The 23,735-nt window shown below is 48.0% G+C and overlaps 1 protein-coding gene across 1 annotated transcript in view; it reads right to left on the bottom strand.

The window, feature by feature from the left end:
* Positions 1 to 23,735, bottom strand: part of MAP3K9 (mitogen-activated protein kinase kinase kinase 9) — a 76,609-nt gene that overhangs the window by 1,153 nt on the left and 51,721 nt on the right. The window contains 8 exon segments of the mRNA XM_049612549.1: positions 2 to 351; positions 1,665 to 2,468; positions 3,452 to 3,564; positions 7,036 to 7,189; positions 8,561 to 8,683; positions 10,387 to 10,627; positions 14,967 to 15,142; positions 16,013 to 16,161. Of these exon segments, the coding sequence (XP_049468506.1) occupies positions 2 to 351; positions 1,665 to 2,468; positions 3,452 to 3,564; positions 7,036 to 7,189; positions 8,561 to 8,683; positions 10,387 to 10,627; positions 14,967 to 15,142; positions 16,013 to 16,161 (2,110 nt within the window).

Genomic DNA, 23,735 nt, shown 5'->3' with positions numbered 1-23,735 from the left:
GCAGCGGCCCCGCTTGGAACGGGAGCAGGGCCGGGAGTCCGGGCCGTTCATCCACAGTGCTGCTGCTGCTAGCGAAGCAGGAGTCCAGGTTGCTGGGTGTCTCCGTGCTGGAGCTGTTGGCTGGGGAGGCGCTACGGGCATGGCTGGGGGACACAAACCACCAAGGGTCCAGCCGTTGCCGGTTGGCAGAAGGACGTGGCCGAGGCAGAAACTCCAGGGTCTTGGGTCTCTCCAGGGTAGAATCCTGCTGTGTGTTCCAGCGCCTTGGGGTCGGGGGAAAGACCACATTGGGGTCAGGGAGACGGGGGAATTCACCTGGGTCTCGGCTAGGGCTGGGGGTTTTCAACATTCCTGGGCAAAGAGACAGAGGGAGAGGCATCAGGTGATGGCACACATTTCTAGACCAGATAGACACTGCTCCCTCCCCATACCTGCCACATCCCTATTCACCTGGAATAACACGAGCAACAAATATTTAAGCAGCACCTACTATGTGCAGCAGAGTGTGCTGGGAGGCACTGGGGATACAACAGTGAACGAGAAGGCCATGATCACTGTCTCCGATAATAAAATAAGAAGAGGACATACGGGGGTCACATCTGTAATGAAAAACCTACGATCCATGGGCCACCCTGTGGTCTGCAAAACAAGTTTTATTGTAACACAGCCGCACCTACAGCTTGTTCTCCCACGACAGCAGCAGTGTTGAGTAATTACAACGGAGACCGTACGACCCCAAAAGCTTAAAATATTTATTATCTGGCCTTTAACGAGAAAGTTTGCTGACCCCTGACGTAAGGAAGTGTCTGTTTATTTCCAGTTCATCCATTTAATAAACATGTGAGGCCAGAACAAATCTAGGTCTCAAAAATCTGAAGATGAGTCATAAGGTCTCTTCCCAAAGAGGACACATACCTGAGTACAACAAAAAATCTAAAGCCGAAAGGGAAAATACAATTGTCATTTACACTCAAAATCTCCCTGAAATCCCAGTCGCCATCTCCTCTCCTACTGGGTGAGAGGGGTTGCAAAGTCAGGTTTCGGTCTTCTAGGGAGCAAGTGACAGTGGCAGGAAAAGACAGGGATGTGGACACCCAGGTGGCTCAGCGTCAGACAGGGAAGGCGAGCTCATGCACAGGCACAGGAATGTACCTGGATTCGGAGTCAGGCACAAACAAGGGATGAGCGATACAGGCAGGATGCCTGGGAGGAAGCTTGCCCACGAGTAGGTCTGTACTAAGCTGTAATCACAGGCAAGAGCCCAGCTACGTGGCACAAATACCCCTCCTGTATGAGTGTAGCATTCCTTCTGGTAACTTTTGTCTCCACTTCAGGGAACGAGCACAGCTCGGCTCCTGCCCCTCCGATGCCCTGAAGGCACTACACTGTGCCCTCCAAGACCCAGGACCTGAACATCCTACAGGAGCCCTGGGTCCGATTCTTCCCAGAACCTGCGGTCTGCCTTCACTCTTCAGGGAAGCCCCCTGCCGAGGCACAGGACACAGAGAAATCAGTCGGCCTGGCCATCTCTCCAACCCCAGGGCAGCACGTCCTGGTGGGCCGAATCAGAGGAGGAACTATCATTCTAATTTTGCCATTCACTCCAATCTTGCCACACCCGGGAGGCCCAAGAGCAGGAAAGAGAAAAGGAGGACGGGACTCACCTGTTCCTGGGCTGGGGCTCAACCCATTGCTGGAGGGGCTCCTGCTGGCTAGGAGAGCCGCTGGCTTGAGGGCCCCGTCAGAAGGAGTCCGCCGGTGACCACTGGGCTGCGTGGGGGCCGTAAGGGTGACATGGGTAGGAGTCAGGGATTGGTTAGGGTCTCGCTTGAAGCGTTCCACTCGGACGTTGACCAGGGGGTTGTGGGTGCAAGGGGTCAGGGGTGGGGCTTCAACCGGACTGATGGGCATCTCGTACACCACGATCTCGTCACTGTCGGAACGCAGCAGGGAGCGGGTGGAGTTGCACTCGGAGATGGAGGAGAGAGAAAGCAGCGTGAGGGAGGCAGAGGGGTCTCCTAGCAACAGCATGGGCTCCTCCTTCTTGAAGAGCTTCCGGGATGGGGGGCTGGTGCTCCGACGAGGACGGCTGGCCCTCTGGAAAAGACCCTCACGCCTCTTCTTCTCCTCGCGGGCTGGTGGCTCAGGCTCCTCTGGGGGAAGCAGCTGGCACTTGCCAGCTTCAAGCAGGTCAAAGCCCAGGCCTGTGGCCGCGAGAACAGCCCCACAGCCAAGCAGAGCCACCTCACAACGGCGGTGGTGGGTGCCACCCCGCTTGAGGCTGTTAGTTGGCGTCAGCTGAGGGGTACTGGTGGCTGAATTGACTGGGGTGGGCTCCTCGTGGACTCCATCACTGGAGGGGCCCTCCCCATCCTCTCCTCGAGGGAACGGGATACAGAGGTAGGACTGGTTGGGTGAATGCTGTAGACGACTCTCCCCACTCCTGGGGCCTTCGCTGTCCTCATCCTCTGGAGATGACAAAAATGGCAGGGTGTGGGGGACAGGAAATGGGAATGAGGCAGCAAGAGTAAGAATCTCATCCTTCTCCCCAACCCTGGGCCTCCTGGGCCTCCTGGATTTTCAGGAGTGCAAGGGTCAAACAGTCTCACAGGCAGGATAAGGACCGGGCATTGAACCCACAGGGCTTTACCCCTCCACACTCAACCGTGGCCAATATGAGGCAATCACTCTCCATTCCAGAGCCTATTTTCCTGTGTGCAGACAAATCTGCTCATTTCCTACTTCTTGCATTGGGATCCTCAACACAAGAGGTACAGTGTGTGAGTTTCCTAGAATAGTGGGTAGAACAGAAACATCCCTAATGTTTTTGCACCTTAAAACTGGAAGGGACCTTGAATTTCTACAACAATGGCCTAGAGGCCGGTCTCAAGACCAGTGTCCCGCAACGGACTGGATTCCTCTACATGGGTGAAGGCCCATCTACGCTGTAGACTGACCTACTAAGACTTGGAAATCTTCAGAGAGAAGAGGACATCCTATCTGAGAGAGAGAGGGAGCCTGGAGAAGACCTTTCCCATTCAGCAATCACAGGCAACTGGAAAGCTTCCTTAGAGAAAGACCACAGTGTCTTCCACCACCATCTCCGGTCTTGCAGACTCCCCACATTAAAATACAAAGACACCCAAGCAGATGGAAGCACCTGATTCAAGTCCTCACCCTCTGCACTGCCCTAAGGAGACTACAACCGGCGCCCTGGGATAGGAGGCCAAGGGCAGGCTCCATGGCAGCAGTGGGAACAAACTGTGATTTGGGAAGGTTTGATGCAATGGGAGTAGAGCCAATGAAGAGGGAATGGGGTGAGGGCCCAGGAGTTGGGTCAAAGAGGAGACAATCCCCATGAGGTGGTACTAGGAGTCCTCAAACACTCCCAGAAGCTTGGCCATAAGTTCCCTGAGGGAACAGGGACAGTCAGGACAAGGGCCATGCTTACCCATCTCCATAAGGCTGGTGAACCCTGGCAGGGCTGGGCTACTCCTCGGGCCCTTCCCCAGGTTGGGGGCACTGGACGACCACTGTTTATATCCATCTACCAGGGACTTGAGGCTAAATAGGAGGAAATGGGGGAACTGTTAGAACTGGTGACTTCCCTTACTCCACCCTCGCCTCCAGGGGCCCATGGAAACGTCTCTTTCTGTGTGCTTAATTCCACCAAAGCCCAGGAGCCTCGGGGTAACGAACATCACTGGGTCCCCTCGTGTCACAAACAGAAGTGCACATGCTCCAGGAAAAGAAAAGCAGGGCCATGAACCCACCCCTTCACATGTTGCTACGGAGCTGTGGAAAGATCTAGCAGGCAGGCTGGCAAGAAGACAGGAAGAATGAGGACTGCCCAGCACTGGCCAGGGTCTTGCCTGAGCCCACCTTAAGGCAGAGACGATCACTCCAGGACACTGTGTCCAGCACACTGCTGACATCAGAGACACTGCAATTCGAAGCCTTGTGATCCCAGGCGAGCCCTGGGCAGATGAGCTAGCAGGGATGGGCCATTTCTCAACTTCTCCTTCCAAGCTCACAGCATGCTTAGGCAACTTTCCAAGCCATCCACTTTTCAAAAACAAAAATCAGCCAACAAAGCTGCACCAAAGCAGTGCACTTTGGGACAGACCTATGTGGGTAGTACATAATGCTGCACTCGAGCCCCTGGTTTGTCTGGGAATGAAGAGGAAAAGGGCAGGAGCTTGCTTTCAAGTCCCTGTGATGAGCTCACACCTGCCAGCCAGTAACTCTGAGGATCCTGACTGGGCACCCCATCAACCCCCTTTACGATGGGGGGGGAATCAGAGGCCCAGAAGCACTGGTCTTTTCTCTAATGGACAACGAAGAGAGAAGGCTGAGGACTCCGTGGGTTATGGCTGCCTTGGACATACCAGGATTATAACCAGAGGTGGCTCTCATTTTAGGGCCAGGAAAAGCTGTTCAGCTAAAGCCCACTCTTCCCGGTCCATCTCGAGGGAGAGAGAGGGACCAACTTTTCCCCTCACTTCAGATCTCTATTTCAAGTGCTGTCAGAAACACCAGTGAATTCAAGTATATTCCGGCCACCATTGGTTTCAACCAAAATACACAGCCAGGGATAAGCATGCTAACCAAACCCATAGCCTGGGACTTTTAGCTGATGATCTTATAACATCACCTCCAGCTCTGAGTTCAAGGGGAATCCAGATTAGCAAAATCAAAGCCAGTGCTAAAGTTCAAAGCATAAATAGTCATGTACTGCCCCCTAAAACTAAGGGTGCCAGGAGAATCCCCACAACGGGAGTGGTCAGAGAAGTGAGGAGAGGGAAAGTCAGACCAACACAGGAATTTCCCAGGGTGCACGATGGTACTGCTTTAAAGGAAAAAAAATCAGCATAGCCTTGGCAATAATGAGGTTTGATTCTACCGGATGTGCTGTGAGGACAAGGAAATGGAAGGGGACTATTACGAACACATTTGATGAAAGGGTGAAGATTAGACTCACCCCAGGTGGAAATGTGGAGACTCTGATGGGGTACTTAAACCATTAGCTTTCTCACGTCTCTGAGGGGATCTTCAATGAATAAAGAAAATCAGTAGTAGGCGACAGTGGGTACATCCAATTCAGTATCTCCCACATGGGAGCCCTCAAGGCTTGACTCTAGCTACATTGGTAGCTGCCCTCCTCTGGCCCGGTAAGCAAAGCCCACGTGATGAAGGAATAATCCTAACAAGGAGACCCAGGACCTCCCAATCTGTGGGACAAAGGTCCTTGAACAGCCACAGCATAACTGCAGAGGCCGTGTGAACCCACAGATACCCAAGCTATCTACAAGCAAGTGCATACGTTTCCTACAGATATGTACTCATTTTTTAAAGGATGTATATTCACTTAACATTACTGAATTCAATATAGCTTTTTGTTGTTAGGGATTATTTTCTTCCGTTGATAGGGGCTAAAATTAGAAATATTATCACACAGAGGCTCCCAAAATTTCTGACGTTAAAGAAGCCTTTACTCGAGAATGAACAGAATATACTTTATTTCTTCAACAGGAATTGAGAATCATAAAAAATTCAAGTCATATTTTGGGGCGCCTGGGTGGCTCAGTCAGTTAAGCGTCCGACTCTTGATTTTGGCTCAGGTCATGATCTCACAGTTTTTGAGTTTGAGTCCCACACTGGGCTCTATGCTGACAGTGCAGAGCCTGCTTGGGATTCTGTCTCTCCTTCTCTCTGCCCCTCCCCTCCCCCACCTCTATGAACTGCTTCAATAGTTTTGAGGACAAATCTACGCAAGGAGGAAGAAAATTCAAAGTTAATATTTTGAAACATGAACCAAAGTTAATTTACTAAACAAGACGAAAAACATCTATAAATGAAGCAGAACCAGAGAAGCTACTGAAATGTCAGAAACATCCAGGGATTCAGCGTGACTGACTTTCAGACCCATCCTAACCCTACTCTACCCCAGGGCTCGAAGGAATCCAAACTGAGGGAGATCCTGCCTCTACAGGACCTAGCACAGCAGAGCAATTCACCATTCCTAGAGGACCATCATCGAGCCCTCACAGAGCTCAGGCAGTTCACCCTATGTACCTAAATTTTCTATTCCAAGGTATTTGTGATTTCTAAAGCCTGGCTTCGGAGTCAATCCTTTTTGAATCAAATTGCTATTTTCGTTCTCAGCCCGGATCTGACATGAGAGAACAGATTTTGGACATGAAATCTTAGTATTCGAAGGAATACCAAGGCCACTTACAGGTTCGGACACAAGTTCAGGAAAGTCTCTGAAAAGGGCAAAGGGGATTACTGCCTATTCTCACACTCAGAAAAGTCAAAAAACAGGATTCTAGCCTCTAACACCAAGAATAAGGTAGGAAATAGAAAATGCACCAGGAGCAGGGAAGAACCATCACAGCAGGTATTACAAATGCTTCCTATGAGCCAGCTAATCTTGTATGTGCTTCCCAAAATGGAGTTATTTAATCCTCACATCAACCCCGGGAGATGGGTACTGGTATAATCACCGATTTACAGATGAGGAAACACGAGGCCACACGGTGAGGCATGGCGGAGCCAGGATTCACGCCCAGGCAGCCTGGGGTCAGGGGTTATGCTCGCCACCACTACACTGCTACATGTAGCGACTGGCCTATGAAGAACCGGGACTTCAGGTGTTGGCAAACTACAACGAGGGGGCTAAATCCTGTCCACCACCCACCTTCGTAAAGTTTTACTGAATCAACATAGCCACGCTCATTCATTTACATAATGCCCATGGTCTATGGCTGCCTTTGCACAACACAGGAGGTGAGTAATTGCAAAAGAGAGGATGTGACCCACAAAGCCTAAAATATTTATTATCTGACCCTTTACAGAAAACGTATGCTGAGCCCTGTCCTAGGAGGTTCAGGAAATGAGAACATTGGAAAACTGAAGCTTGTAATTTCTCAGAAAGCAATGAAACACAACAGAGAAGAAGGTATTTCATGTCATAGTTTTAAAAGGGTATACCCATCTTTAAGTGGAAAGAATCTCTTACATTCTGGCTCTTACCCTTCGTCTCCCGAGGCAAGCTCCTTCTGACCAAGTGTACTTGGCCCCCACGTCCGTCCTTTCTTCTTGGGGGCCCTCTTCTCCTCCTCCTCCCCTTCTTCTTTGGGGACGACTGAGTTCCGGCCCCAGGTTTTGCTGCTTTCACCTGGTGTCACTGTGAAGAACAAAAGTTGGATGGGATCTGGAAAGAAAGATAGACAGCCCCCCCCCCCCAAACTAGCCTCTACCTCACCAGACAGACACAGACACATGCGCACGTGGACACACACGCACGGAGTTACAGGGAAGAAGTCACACCTCCTCAAAAACTCTGTGCCCAAGTGGAGCCTTCAAGTCCTCAGCCACCAATCACTGAGCACTCGCAAAGTACCAAACATGGAAAAACTGCCCAGATTCTCGTAAGTCCAATGCAAAGCTGGAGCTCAGGCCAGCCAGACAGCAGAGTTCCAAACAGATCTGACTTAAAGAACTTGGTTTTGTTGGGTGGAACTGGGCGGGGAGGGGCAGTGGGTGAGGAGTTAGGAAGGAGAGAAAAAATATAAGGGGGTAAGGAAGACTTGGAAGTGCAGAAAGGAATTGTAGGTAAGAAAGAAAGATAATGAGGAACTCAAGACTATGGAGAAGGAAGTCAGGAGTAGGAGAAGGGGAGGGAACAGGCCTAGAGAAATATACTAGATAAGAGAGGAGGAACATTCTTCTGACATTGCTACCTTATGACAAGGGCTGAAACCCAAATGCTCCAGAGGCTTACATCATAAATGAGTGAATGATTCTAGACACCAAAAAATAGGGAGCTGAGGGGACTGAGGCAAAATACGGTGCATATGGACACTGCCATTGGTTCTAGCCAACTGTGGCCACGTGAAAAAGGGAATCCACTGATACAAATCGATTTTCAAGGATAGCCAGAAATCTAGGGCTTTTAAAAAAATGAAATCTCTATCTTTAAGTTAGGGGAACTACTTTGTTCATGTACACACACACACACACACACACACGTGTATGTGTAAATTCTTTTCAGTAAACACGGTGGTGAAAATAAAATCAGTCCCAATTTGGCCTATCACAAAGTCTTTGGTGAGTTTTCTTAGGAACCACACTTTGAAAACACCCTTCCCTGGGAAGCATGAACAAAAGAAAAACAGTGACGCCCCAAACATGGCAGAGAGTGCACAAGGTCCCTAGGCCAGGGTACCAACCAACCCAGGCCAGGTACCAGGGTATCTATATCACACACCAGTTTCCAAATCGCTTTGTAGTTCACTAAGGATCCCGTCGATACCCACAACCCCCTTTGCTGGGATCTAAGAGTAAAAGGTAGAGGAGGCGGTAGTAAAGCTAATGGAGAGAGACAAGAAGGAGGGCTACGGGTTTGCGTACATATGTGCATGTATATACACATTGTCGAGGAGAGGTGGCAGAAGTTATGGATGGAGCAAGCCTGGGCCAGTCGGTGGCTGGACAGAGCAGGGGACGGGTGCCCCCGGTGTGTTCTGGCCCCAGCTAATTTGGGAAACAGTCTCACACTGGATGGCTCGAAGGCGAGGAATGATGGTGGGGCTCGCAGGAGGACTGGAGCGGCTGTTGGTGAGACTCTTCCTTTTATCCATGGTGGGGGAGGCCTGAACCGTGAACTTGTGCTGGAAATCTGCTTGGGGAAACACAGACATGTGTGTGCATTAGCATTTTCCCATACTCTAGTTCCTATGAGAAAAGTGAATGCATCCCCGCTAGACGCATTTTCCCATAATCTAGTTCCTATGAGAAAAGTGACATGTCCTGGGCTTGAGGGACAGGCCCCAGTTTCCCAAGAAGCAACTTGTTCACCTAGGAAATGTTCTCTTTCTCCCCAAAGAAGGCAGGGCAGCAGGACCAACATATGAGGAGAAGGAAAATTCACTGTCTAAGCGAATCTTATATATACAGATTTACAATAGTTGTTTAAGACATGAGACTTGTTGCGTATTCTAGGAAATCTAACTTAAAATTCTTTTTCTTGGGGTGCCCGGGTGGCTCAGTCGATTGTGTCCCACTCTTGATTTCAGCTCAAAATAAATAAAAACAATTCTCTCAAAATTCTCTCTCAAAATAAATAAAAACAATTCTGCTTCTTACAATCTATTAGTACATGCCCCCTTTTCTTAGGGACCAAAGCAGGGAGACTGATGTTTCTCATTAAGTGCAGGCAGGGCAGAGTAATTAGGACTAATCCTTGGTGGGAACCTAGGAAAGTGAGGGCAATGGGGCTAATGGTCCAGACTGTGACGTCTTCCAGAGGCAGTTATGGCAGAGCATGAAGAACGTAAAACTCGCAGCTCTGGATTTCTAAGTTCCAGTGTCCTCATGTATCGAGAAGTGTGAACAGCTGAGTGTTCACACCTAGGTCTCCCCACTAGATGCAGTGTCCCGGAAGGTGGGAGCTACTGTTTTCCTATGAGCCTTCCCCAGCACACGGCAGCAGCGTGGCACCACACGCAACACGTTCGAGAGGAACTCAAAGACTCCCTGTTGCCTGGCCAGAAAAAATGTGCAACATGGACACCAGTAAACATGTCCCACAAACAAAGTCACGGAATTTCATTGAATGGATTCCCTTGTCTGTACTGAAGCCACCAGTGCTTACAATCATCGGCTATTGTTCCTATTCCGCCCTTTTCCCTTGGTTCCTTACACTTCTGTAAGTTTGCTTCCCAGACCTGATAAACTTAGACTACAACGAAGTTTTTTTCATCTACATAAACACACACTCACCTCCCTCCACGGGTACACTACACCCCACAAAGATTCTAATTCACAGATTCCTTTTACTTTGCATTTCCCCAAGCCTGGACGTACTCCAGATGTGCCTTTATTCACCCAATGTGCTTCTGAAAGGTTGTGCATAAATCAAATTTTTACACATTAATCCTGATCTCCACTGCTCGCACACAACTAATTATTTAAAGAAAGCCAGAGATAAGTTATTCTGCAGAGCACGACGTTCTCTCGTCTCTGGCATACGCATGCCCCGGAATCTGCCCCTGCAGCTCTGGGCCTCCTCACCAGGCTTGCCTCATGTGAGACGTGTCTATGTGAGCCACCATGCGACTGTCAGTCTGGACCGTGACGGCCTGTCAGGTCCACCAGCCACCAGTCGGTCTTCCTTCACACCCTGTGATCAGTCACCCTCAAAAACTCCCCTGGAGCCGGGTAGCTTTTCCGCAGGCCAGTCTTTCCGGTGAGCGGAACGGGCCACGTCCAACCTGCTCCGTTCTGAGCCCCAGAGCCCCATCCCTGGCCGCCCCCCGGGGTCCCCTGCAGCAGGCTGCCCTGCTCCCTACCCCCCCAGCCACCCCCAGCCTGGCCGCTGACCGGAAGGAAGGCTGATGCGGTTCCCATCCTTGAGCTTCAGCCGGCTCTTCCTGAACTTGCCCTTGCGTTTCTTCACCCGGGGCTTCTCCTGGCACAGCTGGTGGATGATGATGTTGAGCTCCCGCTCTAGGATGTCGATCTCCCGCTCGGCCAGCTCCTGCTCGCGGCGCCGCAGCAGCTCCTCCTGCGTCTTCTGCTGGAGCGCGGCCCGCGTCAGCTCCTCCTCCCAGGTGCGGAGCTCCTGCAGCGGCAGACGCAGCGGGGAGAAGACGGGGCATTCAGTGCAGGGGTGGAGGCCAAGGGCCCCCGAGGGCCAGTGCTTCCCGGAAACCTGGACAGCGCTCCTGTGATGCCCATACCCCCGGTCCCAGGAGGAGATGCCGGCCTCACAGGTAGCTGGTAAACGGACACCTGACCACGCTGGACGCTGGGGACAGGCAGCCTGGGCACGGCCACACTGAGGACACGGCTACCGCAGCCCTGGAGACAGGGGCTGGTAGTTCCCAGGTGCTCCCTGATTACTGATAAAAATTGCCTGTGATTGGAAAAAAATGGGGGGGGCGTTGGGTAGAAAATATAATCCTGTCCTTAAATTTTACAGACTTGGGGAGCACCTGGGTGGCTCCGTCGGTTAAGCGTCCAACCTCGGCTCAGGTCATGATCTCACAGTCGGTGAGTTCGAGCCCTGCGTCAGGCTCTGTGCTGACAGCTTGGAGCCTGCTTCAGATTCTGTGTCTCCCTCTCTCTCTGCCCCTCCCTCCCCTGCTCATGCTCTCTCTCTGTCTCAAAAATAAATAAAAACATTTAAAAAAAATTCACAGACTTGGTTCTATTTTAATTTTTTTCCCCATTATATAAGGGACGTTTCTTAAACCGGAGCCAACTAAATGTGATCTAGCTTAAAATGTGCCCCCCCTAGAAATGAATCACCCTCCAGGCATCACCTAACACTCAAATAAAAATGTATTTCCAGAGTGATTGTTCAAAAAAGGGAGTCTTCTAAACCTCTGTTCAGTTGGTGAGTGACTCTACTGAGGCATGTGGTTTGAACTCTCCTCTTATCTCAAAGGACAACCACTTGCTCTGGAAGGACCACGACAGCACAGCAAAGAGAAGAGAAAACATTTCCCAAAGTCTTTGCCAGGCGCTTGCTCTAGTACCACTGCCCTAGTAGATGGGCAAGCCCTCTTGCCTGCTTCCTCTTTTTCCTTCTGCATGAATTTATGAAGTTCCTGAGATGGGGGGGGGGGGGGGGGGGAGGGGAGGTGGTATTAGGTATTAGGAGAGGAAACAGGAATGAGAACAGAACATGTACATACAATTGTCAAATCTGGCATCTAAACTGTTAGCACTGGTTACCCAGGGCGTAAGACTGAAGTGAGGGGGCATGATGTAGTCAAACCTAAAAAAAAAATGGGCATTTCTTCAATAAAGTAGTCAGGGCAACACTTCTGTGGTCGAAAGCTACAATTTCTCCATGGAATGCTCCACTATAAGAAGTCATTCTGGACTGTAGAAAGGGAGCCTAGAGCTAGGAAAAAAGTTTGTGAACACATATTGGCAAAGCTGAGCAGTGGGTAGAGAACAAAGAGAGAACAGAGACCTGAGGGGAATAAAATATTCTGACATTTAGGAACTTTCACTCAACTTGCCCTCTACTCTCAAGAGAGTATCAAAATTGATAATAAATATTATAGAAAAGGCAGAAGTGAGAAAAGGATTAGCACCTTGAAAACTGTCTTGTACATGATAGGTGCTCAGTGTCAACGCGTGAATGAGAAAGGAGGGGGAGACAGAATTCAATTTTATAAATACACGCCTTTACGGGAACCCAGATTCATCCAAAGTGTCTGAGAGATGAGCCTGAACTTTTGGACTTCTCCTTCTTTAATGAAATAAGCAACTGTTGTATGCTTCCCCCAAAACCTTGGCTCTCCTTATCCCAGTACTTTGTTTTCACCATCAGGAGAACACACACACACGGAAGATTGAGAAAAATCATTCCTGGTTGGTTGATTTTGCTGCTAGATGGGAAAGTTAAAAAGTTCAAGCTGGGGCCGCCTGGGTGGCTCAGTCGGTTAAGCGTCCGACTTCGGCTCAGGTCATGATCTCACGGTCCGTGAGTTCAAGCCCCGCGTCGGGCTCTGTGCTGACAGCTCAGAGCCTGGAGCCTGCTTCAGATTCTGTGTCTCCCTCTCTCTCTGACCCTCCCCTGTTCATGCTCTGTCTCTCTCTGTCTCAAAAATAAACATTAAAAAAAAAAAAAAAAAAGTTCAAGCTGATTTCAGCTTTCCTAAGTCATCTTCTCCTGTGCCCTCTTGTCTAGGGGATGGTTTGTGTTGTAGCCCCCTCTTTTGTGGGAAGTCAGACCCCAGTCCGGAGACAAATCCATTGTCACTATATGTGGAAGCTGTCAAGTTGAGACATGCTGAGAATGAGCTGAATCATATGGGAAACCAGGACATTTGTGGAGTACTTGCCAAAGGCACCATATATCTGGAAGACTCAAACATGTGAGTCTCCTGCTTGTGAAACGCCTATTTGGGGATCAGTCTCCTAGTATGCAAATCACATTATCTGCATACAATGATTTAGTAGGAATCTCTCCAGAGAGAAAGCTCATTATCCATCTCGCCCTCACTTGCCCAACTACAAGCCTTATAATGGACAGGCATCATAGCAAGGGCTCTGGGGGCACCTGAGTGGCTCAGTCGGTTAAGCATCTGACTCTTGACTTGGGCTCCGGTCATGTTCTCACAGTTCTTAAGTTGGAGCCCCGCGTCAGGCTCTGCACTGACAGTGCGGAGCCTACTTGGGATTCTCTCTCCCCCTCTCTCTCTGCCCCTTCCCCACTTGTGGACATGCTCTCTCTCTCTCTCTCAAAATAAACTTAAAAAAGAAAAAGAAAAAAGAGCAAGGACTCTGGAACAAACTGGCTGAATAGTGGCCTGGAGTGAATTACCATGGGCATCATATGCAATATGGAATTAACAGCACTGACAGCACATGGTATGTAAGACAATTATTATCTTATTGTGTAAGATTACATAAGAATTCATATTAATTACTTAGAGCATGGCACAGGGAACATGCTCTACGAATGTTAGCTGTTATGAGAATGGGTTTGGCTTTTCCTAGCAACTATTTACTGACAAAATCCAAGTTTCATTCTTCTTAGTGGCTAGTACCCTTATAATTTCATCAATCAAAAGAAAGAAAACCAAGAGTCAAATGATTCAACAGTCTAAAAAGAACCAGCAACTCTAGGTTTCTTCTAGTTGGAATAGCATTAGTAACAGGAACAAACTCGATTAATTACTCTGCTCCAAGGTCAGTGTCGGATTCCCCCCACCCCCCAGGTCACAAAAGATGTCATAGACTCACTCCATTCCCCTGCAGAATCCTCACTGACTTGCCAAATACTACCAGGTTTAGGACTGCTATATGGCATTAAAAAAAAAAATTAAAAAAAAAAAAGAGTTTAATTTCTTCACATCAGCTCCAGAAATGATTTTTAAGTCATTTGTTTAGGGAAACAACAATGATATTGGAGAGAAAAAGTTTGGAATCAGAAGATCCAGGTTCAAGATTCTGCCTCTCACTATCCTGGCTGTGTGACTTTAGACAAGTCACTGACCCTCAGCCTTGAGATGAAAAAGATAATACCTGCCCTACATGCCGGGGCAAGGGCCATAACCCCCCCCCCCACCCAAGATAAAAATGATACAAGGTTCTTTTATCATCAGACATTTCAAGTGAAAGAACTTGAAAGACATACACAATTTTAGCTACTGTCATTATATTAAATTGCTTCCCAAATGCCCATAATGGGGAATGAGAAGGGAAAACAGAAATTAACCAAGAGACACATGGACGCCGCTTATGCCCGCAGCTATAGCCCTTAGGTCCAGCCTGGCCCCTGTCGTAGAAGCAACATAGGTGCTGGTGTGAAGCTTCACCTCTGTGGATACTGGCTGCTAACCAGGCATGAAGGGCAAAGAGAGGAGCCACATAGGGAATAGACACCAAAACAAAAAGGTAGATCTTTAGTAAGCTAAGAATATCTGAACTCCTCAGTCAGTTTGGGCTTGAGCCCTTTTCATAAAAACACACAGAATACCAAATAGTTTCAGAACCATAGTATTTTTAGCCCATCACTATTTCTGATTCTGATACCTGTGCTCAGTGTTGAAGTATCCCTGTAACAAGTTAACCCCCCACCCCCAGAAGTCCACTACAGAACCAAGAAACATTTCTAGAACTTTCTCATACTTTCTGCTGGTACTTACCCAGTGGTGCTCTTCCTCTGGTTTGGACAATGAAATAGATACTCTGTAAGAAGAGCTTTGGATCATGACTCCCCTACTTGTTCCTGCCATATCCCGGAAAGAAAGAAAACGTCTATACTATTTCAGGGCATACCTAAGGCCTGGAGAACTCTCTCCATGTAAAGCCGGGAAGAAAAAAGCTGCTCTGTTACCACAGACCAAGCAGGAAGGTGGTTGTGTCGGAATTTGTCCAGAGGCCCCAGTGGGGAAGGTCCACTGATTCAATGCATGGCTTTTTCTTGTTTTATTTACCTTTTCTTTGGCCCTGAGTTGGTCAAACATCTCCTGAATCTCATGTTTCCAGTCATCCTGCAGGCAGTGGAAGGAGTCCTTGGGCATTTCAAAGAAACCAGACTCCTCTATGGTAGTTAGCTGGTCCAGGATATTTGTGAAAGATGGTCGTGAGTGAGGGTCGGGATTCCAGCAGTCTGCACGGAACACGTGAGCGGACAGAAAGCATGAGTGGACAGAGACAAGCGTTAAGACTTAGAATATTACGGGACCTCACTTACCAGAAATAGTTTTCCCTCCAGAAACTGAAACACTGGGTAGGTAACCACAAATAGGGCTGGGGAAATAAAACAAGCTGCCCACCCTCAATATTATAAAGACTGAATGGGGAAATATAATGCGGCCACCCCCATCTGACTCTGTTGAGTTAGCATAAGAAAAACAAGTCCAGAGACTCTGCCTGCGTGAAGTTCAACAGCCATGACTTCTGTTCCTACACGATTCCAGTCTTGACAGTGGGTAACGAGACTCGGGGCCTCAATCTCCCACAAATAAATGAGCCAGCCTTGCCCACCTCTATGGGATGATGATAAGGCAAGGATAAAAGGCACCAGGCTGGGCAGCAGGAAAAGTGAACTCTACCTACTCTCAGCTCAGACACTAGCTAATGGAGTGCACCTCGCCTCTCTCAGCTTTGGGTTTCTCACTTAGGGACCAGATGACTTCTAGAGTTCCTTTCTTCTCCGATGTTCTTTGCTTCTATATGTGTAATACACTCATTTTTTATTAAGTAATAAAATGCTAAAGCCCTGGATAGCAGGCTTTAGTTACTGAGCCAAGCTCTACAGTCACTGTAGATGGACAGAAGGGACATCTGTGACATCAGCGAGGCAGGGTGTTGACATATCTTCAAGCAGGTCTTCCAACCACCCACAGGATTCCTCCGTGAGTGACCAATGCTTCACCTCCTCTTTCAGTAACCGACCCTGCAGGATTGTCCGCAACGTACCCAAGGGCTGCCGAAAGGTAAACTTTCTCCAGTTTTGTTCCAGCCAGGGGTCACTTACCTTCCATGAGTTTGGCAAAAGGTTCTGGGCACGTAGAAGGAATGGGAAGAGCGAGCTTGTTCATGGCCACTCCATAAGCTACGGCTAAGCCATCGATTCCTCGGAAGGGCACCTCGCCAGTCAGGAGCTCCCAAAGCAGCACCCCGTAGCTGAGCAGGGGAAGAAGACAGAAGCCACAAGGCAGTCTCACCGACAGGGCTCATGAGACCTTTCTGAGCTGCCCACACTCTTTCTGGGACGGAGGGACACCAACAAAGCAGATCCACCAATGGAATACAGACCGGAAGACCACGAGGCCGACCCACTAAAAGCAAGAGCTCTGGAGTCAGGCACACTTGATTTTGAAGGCTTGTTCCTCAGATTCCTCATCTGTAAAGTGCAAACAACACGGCCAGTCTCACAAGGCTGCCGTGAGATTCACTGAGCCACTCTAAGGGTTTAAATCCGTGCCAGCCAGCCACAGCTATTCTGCTGTTATCCATAACGTAACACTCTAGAAGAAGAGGCAGCCTCCCAAGAATACATTTTTTGTCTGTTTTAAGAAAACTTCAGCGTTAGCCACAGATATATTTCTTTGGCTTTAGAAAAGCAGAGACCTGACCACCTAGAACAGATTTTGCTCCTGTAACAGATTTCTTTAAATGCCCATTAGGTTGGATGGATTCCTGCCGCTGATCACTTAACAGAGACTCTGTCTAATTCCAAGGGGAAAGTTGCACAAGCGTGGCCGACATGGGGACAACAGAGCAGTGTGTCAGCTGTGAGGACTTCAGTTTCCTCTCGACCTTTCAAAGCCACATGAAGAATTTCTTTTCACATGTCCTGTGAGTCAGAGAATGGGGAGCACAGAATTTAGCGGAATAATTATTCTATGAATTCAGTCAGAAAGAGGCAAAATCATGTAGGGTTCAATCCTTCCAGGAATAACAATCCTTTCAGGACAAGCACCATAAGGCCACGAACAGTAAAGAGTGGCTCTCCTCATATTTTTAACACAAGCCTCAAATTTTTAAAAAATACTCATTGGTAGTTTATAACCAACAAAGTCATGTTATTTTCAAACAAAACATAGCTCAGGTGGAAAAGTGTGTGACTCTTGATCTCGGAGTCGTGAGTTCGAGCCCCACGCCGGGCATAGAGATTAATTGGAAAACAGCCTAATATTTCATCATGGTACTTTGTATGCACAAGATGCTAAGACCTTTATAAACATCATCTTAAATCCTTACCATGAACCTGCAAGATAAATATTATCCCCATTTTGCAGATGAGGAAAGCGAGGTTCAGGTAAGTTTAGCAGCATATATTAAGGGCATATGTGGAATAAGTCATGGTGGGCCCTGGACCAACTCTCAATTTCTTCTCTCTAGAATCTCCTTGTACCATTTCTCTGCTTGGTGAACTATAATCGTCTTTCAAATTCAAATGCTCCACCCTTTATTCATTCGTTTTAAACATCTACTAAAGATTTATTGTGCATCAAGCTCACTGCAGGCCAATGGGATACAAGACACAGATCTTATCTACAAAGAGACTACCGACAGGAACAGAAAAGATGTCAATTAGCACACAGAGTGGGTCACAACAGACATATTATGAGTGCACAAAGAGACAATGATGGGCCCCTGGCCACCTAAACCAGACCAGAATGGGGCCAGGAGACAGCTAAGCCCGGACTGCTAGGTAAAAGAACACAGGGATCAGCATATACAAAGCCAAGGCTTGCCCTCAAAGAATCCCAGGTGACCTGGCATGGCTCCAAAGGAGAGCAATGTGCCAACCAATGCACCAGGGCATCCCAGAAGATCCCCTCAGATGGTCCTCCAGAGTGGCCTGGCCAGTCTCCTTGGACAACGGTGTTCCCCCAGTGCGCCCTCCAAATACATCACTTTCTTTATGTATCTCAACAACCACAAAAAGCCTGGTAGACAGTTACAGGTCTTGTCTTGACAGGGACTTGGCTTTTAGTCTGAGGTTGATGGCAACAATGGACACTTTAGGAAGCCTTCCCTGATGCTGCCAGTGTTACTTCACCCTTGTGTGGGCTGCCGTGGACTGTGGTTGTTTGTCTGCCAGCCAATGGGCCCTGCGAGAGCAGGGATGGTCGTTTAACCTTTGCTTTCTCAGGGCCTCGTACACAGTAGGCCTCGTCTAGTGAGTGAGCTGGTGGGAAGCACTGTATGGATAGACAGTCCCGCAGGCTGCACTGGGCGCCCTGGAGTAAGCCCTGAATTCCCAGAATAGCACTGTTATTCTTCCTGCCAAATCTTTACTGTGACTCATCCAGACAGCAGTCGTGCTGGGCAGCTGCTACCAAGTGACCTCTAAGAACTGTCCGCACTGCGGACTAGACTCCTAGGCTACGGTGACCCTCAGCTTCAGTTGTCTGTTCCTGGCATCACTGCCAACCTCCACTCTGGGGAACAAAAACCCAAGGTCCCAAAGAACCCCTCTCCTGGTGTCTGAGCCCTAACTACCTGGAAAGACAGTAGAGGATTTCAAAGATCTAAACATGGGTCCTATTTGTGTCCTCACATCTACTCTGTGACGCTTTTAGTGCTGAGTCCTAGGTGACCCATGGAGATGCCTCGGGCCACCTCGAAGAGGGTGGAGCCAGGGACTCCATCTCTCTCAGTTTCGACGAGGGCAGCCCTGCTCTCACCTGGCTTGTTTCTTTGTTCCACTGCCATTTTGTTCCATGTGAAATGCCCCACAACTAGGAGAAACGGGTCGAATGCTGCCCAAGGAAGATTCAGACAGACTTGAGTCAAATGTGTCTGCTTCACCACTTACAGTGGTGGGGCCGTGGCAAAGGAAGCTTACCTGTCCAAACCTCAGTTTCCTCACTTGTGCAACAAAGACAGCCAATTCCCACCGCACAGAGTAACTGCAAAGAATAAATAACAGTAACTACTGCTTCTCTGGAAGCTACACTCTACAGCTAGTGAACACTGTGTGCTTCCCCTTGGGAAGGTCCTGAAACAAGAAAGCCTCTGGTGGGATTTAGGGAGAGACTGCAGTGTCGGCCAAGAGCCTTGCTGAGGGACGACAGCAATCAGGGAAGAAGCATTCCTGGGGACGACTGAACCAGTTAGTTCTCCTCTGCCAATGTTCCTCTTTATTTCTGTAACAGAAGGTGGTGATGTAAATGAAGACTTGGCATTCCTTTGGCAGGAATAGAGTCCAAGAAAGGAACTAAAGAATGACACATTAGATGTGTCTGAGCCCCCGGGAGAGGTGGGCAGGAGAAGCCCACATGGTTTACCTCAGGTTTGACCCACTCTGATGCCCTCCCAAGGTTGAGAGAAGGTCAACAGGCCCTTTCAAGACCTTGTACAAGCGGCCTGGAGGTACCAGCTCAGCTAAAACTCTGCCTCAGTCCCTCCCCCAACGGGGAGCCACCCATTCCCATAGTGCTGTCAGTGATTTCCCAGGCGTCCTTGCAAACCTTGGGGAATGCACCCTGTGTCAATGATTAACCACCTCCAGAGGTATGGTAATGCCCTCCACCATTTGGTGGGGTCACAGGTCAGGGAGGGGCGCTCTGTGTTCTCAAAGTGAGGAAAAGCAACAGAGTAGATAGCAACCCAACCAAAGGCACAGCAAATCCACACCTGAGCTGGACCAGGACTATTTTTCTTATTAACCTATGTTGTCTCTAAGACACACATCCTGAAAGGAGAGGGTGTCCCTTGAATGGGCTTCTGCACTTGGTAATTGGCTGTGACCCCACATGCCAGAAACCATGCTATTTAATAATTGTTGGTGAAGATAGTTGAACTACCACATATGAAAGCACTCTGTAAATTGTGAAGTAACACAAAACTGTTCTTGTTGTTGTTGTTAACCAGACCTCATTCAAAACGATGATTTATTTGTTACTATATATGTAATATATACATGAATACATAGACATGGTAAATATTTACTGATATGGTAATATGCGCATGCTATATTACATTATTGTTTTTTTTTTTTTAAGAGAGAGAGAGACAGACAAGCAGGAGAGGGGCAAAGAGAGAGAAGGAGACACAGAATCTGAAGCTGAGCTGTCAGCACAGAGCCCGATGCAGAACTCGAACCCACAAACTGTAAGACCATGACCCGAGCCGAAGTCAGACACCCAACAGAGGTGCCCCTGTATTATATTCAAAAGCAGCTTACAAAACAGAATGATCTCATTTTAAGGGACGAGTAGATGAGCACAGGAACAGAAATAAATGCACCAAAATATTATCAGAAGTTATCTTTAGAAGTGAGTAATGGGTGATTTCTTTTTCCCTTTTTTTTTTCTTTTTGTTTACCCATACTTTCTAATTTTTTTTCCTACGGTGAACACATTTTACTTCTATAATTTTATTTTAATGTTTATTTATTTATTTATTTTGAGAGAGAGCCAGGTAGGGGCAGAGAGAGAGGGAGACAGAGAATCCCAAGCAGGCTCCATGCTGTCAGCACAGAGCCCGACGCAGGGCTCGAAACCACACACGATGAGATCGTGACCTGAGCTGAAACCAAGCATCAGACGCTTAACCCACTGAGCCACCCAGGCGCTCCAAGTTCTATAATTCTGAAAACTTAAAATGCCTCCACTCCATCCCCCCCACACCAGGCAAGAAGTCATTATAGGAGACCACTAACCACTGCACTCTGTGCACACACAACCAAAGGGAAAGGTTTTGTCAATTACTCCTCCTGAGGTGGTCTAATCCAAGCACATCAGGAAACACATGAAGTCGAGGATCTGGGCCGTGATCATCATACCCTCCATCACAGCATGTGGAAGAGACCCAGAGACCTACACTCGAAAAGCAGTAAGACAAACTCAGCTGGCCCTCGGCACACAGCAATAGAAGAGGCCCAGAGGCCCCAGACCTTGAGGAGTTCCACGAGGGGTGGAGGACAGACACAGGCTCTGCCCAGTACCTGGCACACAGTAAATATTCCACAAACATTTCCTGAATGAGTAAATGAGTTACAAGTCGATTTGTGAACAAACGTTGTCCAAGCTCCTGGGCATGTGTGGGCCCTCTCTGGTACATCCTGCTGAGCCCCAGGCCTAGTGGGCCAATCATCCCGGAAGAAGCTGCCCGAAATGCAGGCACAGGGGTATACAGATGGCAATATGGCTAAACCACAAAGTTTTAAGAGACACATATTTAGTTCCTTTTTTTTTTTTTTTTTAAACTAGGCTTCACACCCAGTGCAGAGCCCAGCATGGGGCTTGAACTCACAACCTTGAGATCAAGAGTTGGGACACTTAACTGAGTCACCCAGGCACTGCTCTGATTCTAACCACAGCTTTGTCTCTACCACCTGGATGAACTTAGACAAATGACTTAAACCATCTAAGCCTCGGTTACCTTATCTGTCAAATGGAAATAATATCCTCTACTTTTGGGGATTCTTGTGAGGAATAAAACGAGATAAAATAGAGGTATAGTGGGGTGCCTGGGTGGCTCAGTAGGTTGAACGTCCAACTTTGGTTCAGGTCATGATCTCATGGTTCGTGAGTTCAAGCCCCATGTCCGGCTCCGCGCTGACAGCTCAGAGCCTGGAGCCTGCTTCAGATTCTGTGTCTTCCCTTCCCTCTGCCCCTCCCCTACTTGCACTCTGTCTTTCTCTCAAAGAAAGAATAAAACATTCAAAGTTTTTTTTAATGGGGTACAGTATTTAGCATAGAGCCTAGCTCATAAGCGTTTGTGTGGGTAGCAAATACTGTCACCAGTGTATGCATATTGTACATACAGCAATGGGCACAAGTTTTCCTCGGACAAAGGTTTGAGATCATTTGGAGCCACTTAGGTAAGTAGCCTCAAGGAGTAAAGGCCCATCTAAGGGGTTCCAATACATTGTTCCTTGCAGGGAATACTGCAGCGCGGAAGCTAAGATAGCTGGAGGGAGCACAGTGAATTATGTCTTCAAACCACATTCCTCGACCTAGATGAGTCAGGAAGCTGAAGTCCTGGGAACAACTCTAAACTGAAGACCTAGTGGCAGAGCCGACCACATGACCATTTCCAAGCCACCTCATCCAAAGTGCTACTGATTTGGAGTTTACCTCCGAGCCATTCCCTTCAGAGAGCAGAATAACTTCATCAGATGATTCACCAAAGGCTCCTCAAGCCTGCTTTCAGGATCTGTGGTTGAAAGGCAAGACCTGGAGGTTAGCCTTAGAACAAGGACACTTTGGGTAAAAGATGAATGGTCCTGCCCTGTTCCTTCCATGATGGACAAACTCCTACAATGGCCTTGCTCTTCCTTGCCGGCCACTTCTGTCACCATGAAAAGACCTTACATTAGATATTGGGGCTTTCGCTTCCCACTAAGAACGTGCCTGCATACCTGCAGCAACTCTGTCCAAATCAGTATAGCGACAGAAACTTTTGGCGTCTGTGGCAATAAAATCTGTACAATTTCAGGGCCAGGCTGGAGAAGAAGCCTAGCAGGAATACAGGAAGTAGAAAACAGTAATGTTACTGAGAAGTCATGGTTTCCTAGGAAGAAAGGTAAGATCAAGTTGAGTGTGGCAAGTAGCTGATTGTCCCCCAAATCCACTCTCCCCTTCTTCCATCATAAGAGTTTTAGCTGGACACACAGTTACCCAGCTAGAGCCTACATCTGTCTCCCTCTTTTGGAGCCGGGTGCGCACATATAACAAAAGAGCAGGAGATGTACACAACTTCTGGGTTGTCTCCAAATTAAAGACAACCTGCTTGTCATGGATAAGCTCTCTTTCTCTGTTTCTGCAAAATACAACGTGGAAGCAACAGTCACTTAGATGTAACCATTTAGATAAGAACAATGCACTGAGGGACCCGGAAAGAACCTGGGTTTCTGAAGGATCTCACGGGGCGCAGCTACCCCACAGCCTGGACTGGCTGGACTACTCTTTGAGTACTACTTTATTTAAGCCACTGCATCTATAGGTCTCTTTGTAATAGTAGCTTAGCCTAATTAATATATTAGCTATTCTCATTTAGCCTATAGTCAAGTAATGAAAGCGTTAGATTGAAGCCTATGAAATTGCTGTTTTTATATGTCAAAAACATTGGAATGTCACTACACAGTTCACACTGATGAAATCTGGCCAGATATTTTAAGGGAAGAAAACGCTTTTCTGCATGATAGTCACTTCACCCTATAATTAATGCTTGGGGATATACGATGCAATATACAGAAGCTACAAAACATCACTCAAAGAAATTAGAAAAGGTCTACGTAAATAGGAATATATCTCATGTTCATGGATTGGAAGACTTAATGTTGTTAAGCTGACAACAGTTCCCAAAGTGACCTACAGGTTTAACACAATTCCCATCAAAATCTCAGCTGCCTATTTTGGAGAAATTGATAAAGTGTTCCTAAAATTCATTTGGAAACGCAAGGCACACAGAATGGCCAAAATAATCTTGAAGAACAGCAAAGCTGGAAGACTCACATGTCCTAATTTCAAAACTTAGTACAAAGCTACAGTAATTAAAACAGAATGGTACTGGGGTGCTTGGGTGGCTCAGTTGGTTAAGCATCCAACTTTGGCTCAGGTCACGAAATCATGGTTTGTAAGTTCAAGCCGTTCATTTGTCAGGCTCTGTGCTGACAGCTCAGAGCCTGCCTTGGATTCTGTCTCCTCCCCTGCCTCCCTCTGCTCGTCCCTGCTTATGTTGAAAGAAAGAAAGAAAGAAAGAAAGAAAGAAAGAAAGAAAGAAAGAAAGAAAGAAAG

This window comes from Panthera uncia (genome assembly GCF_023721935.1).
Source record: "Panthera uncia isolate 11264 chromosome B3 unlocalized genomic scaffold, Puncia_PCG_1.0 HiC_scaffold_1, whole genome shotgun sequence".
Taxonomy (NCBI): domain Eukaryota; kingdom Metazoa; phylum Chordata; class Mammalia; order Carnivora; family Felidae; genus Panthera; species Panthera uncia.
The sequence above is the reverse complement of the archived record's forward strand: the minus strand, read 5'-3'. Positions and strand labels throughout refer to the sequence as shown.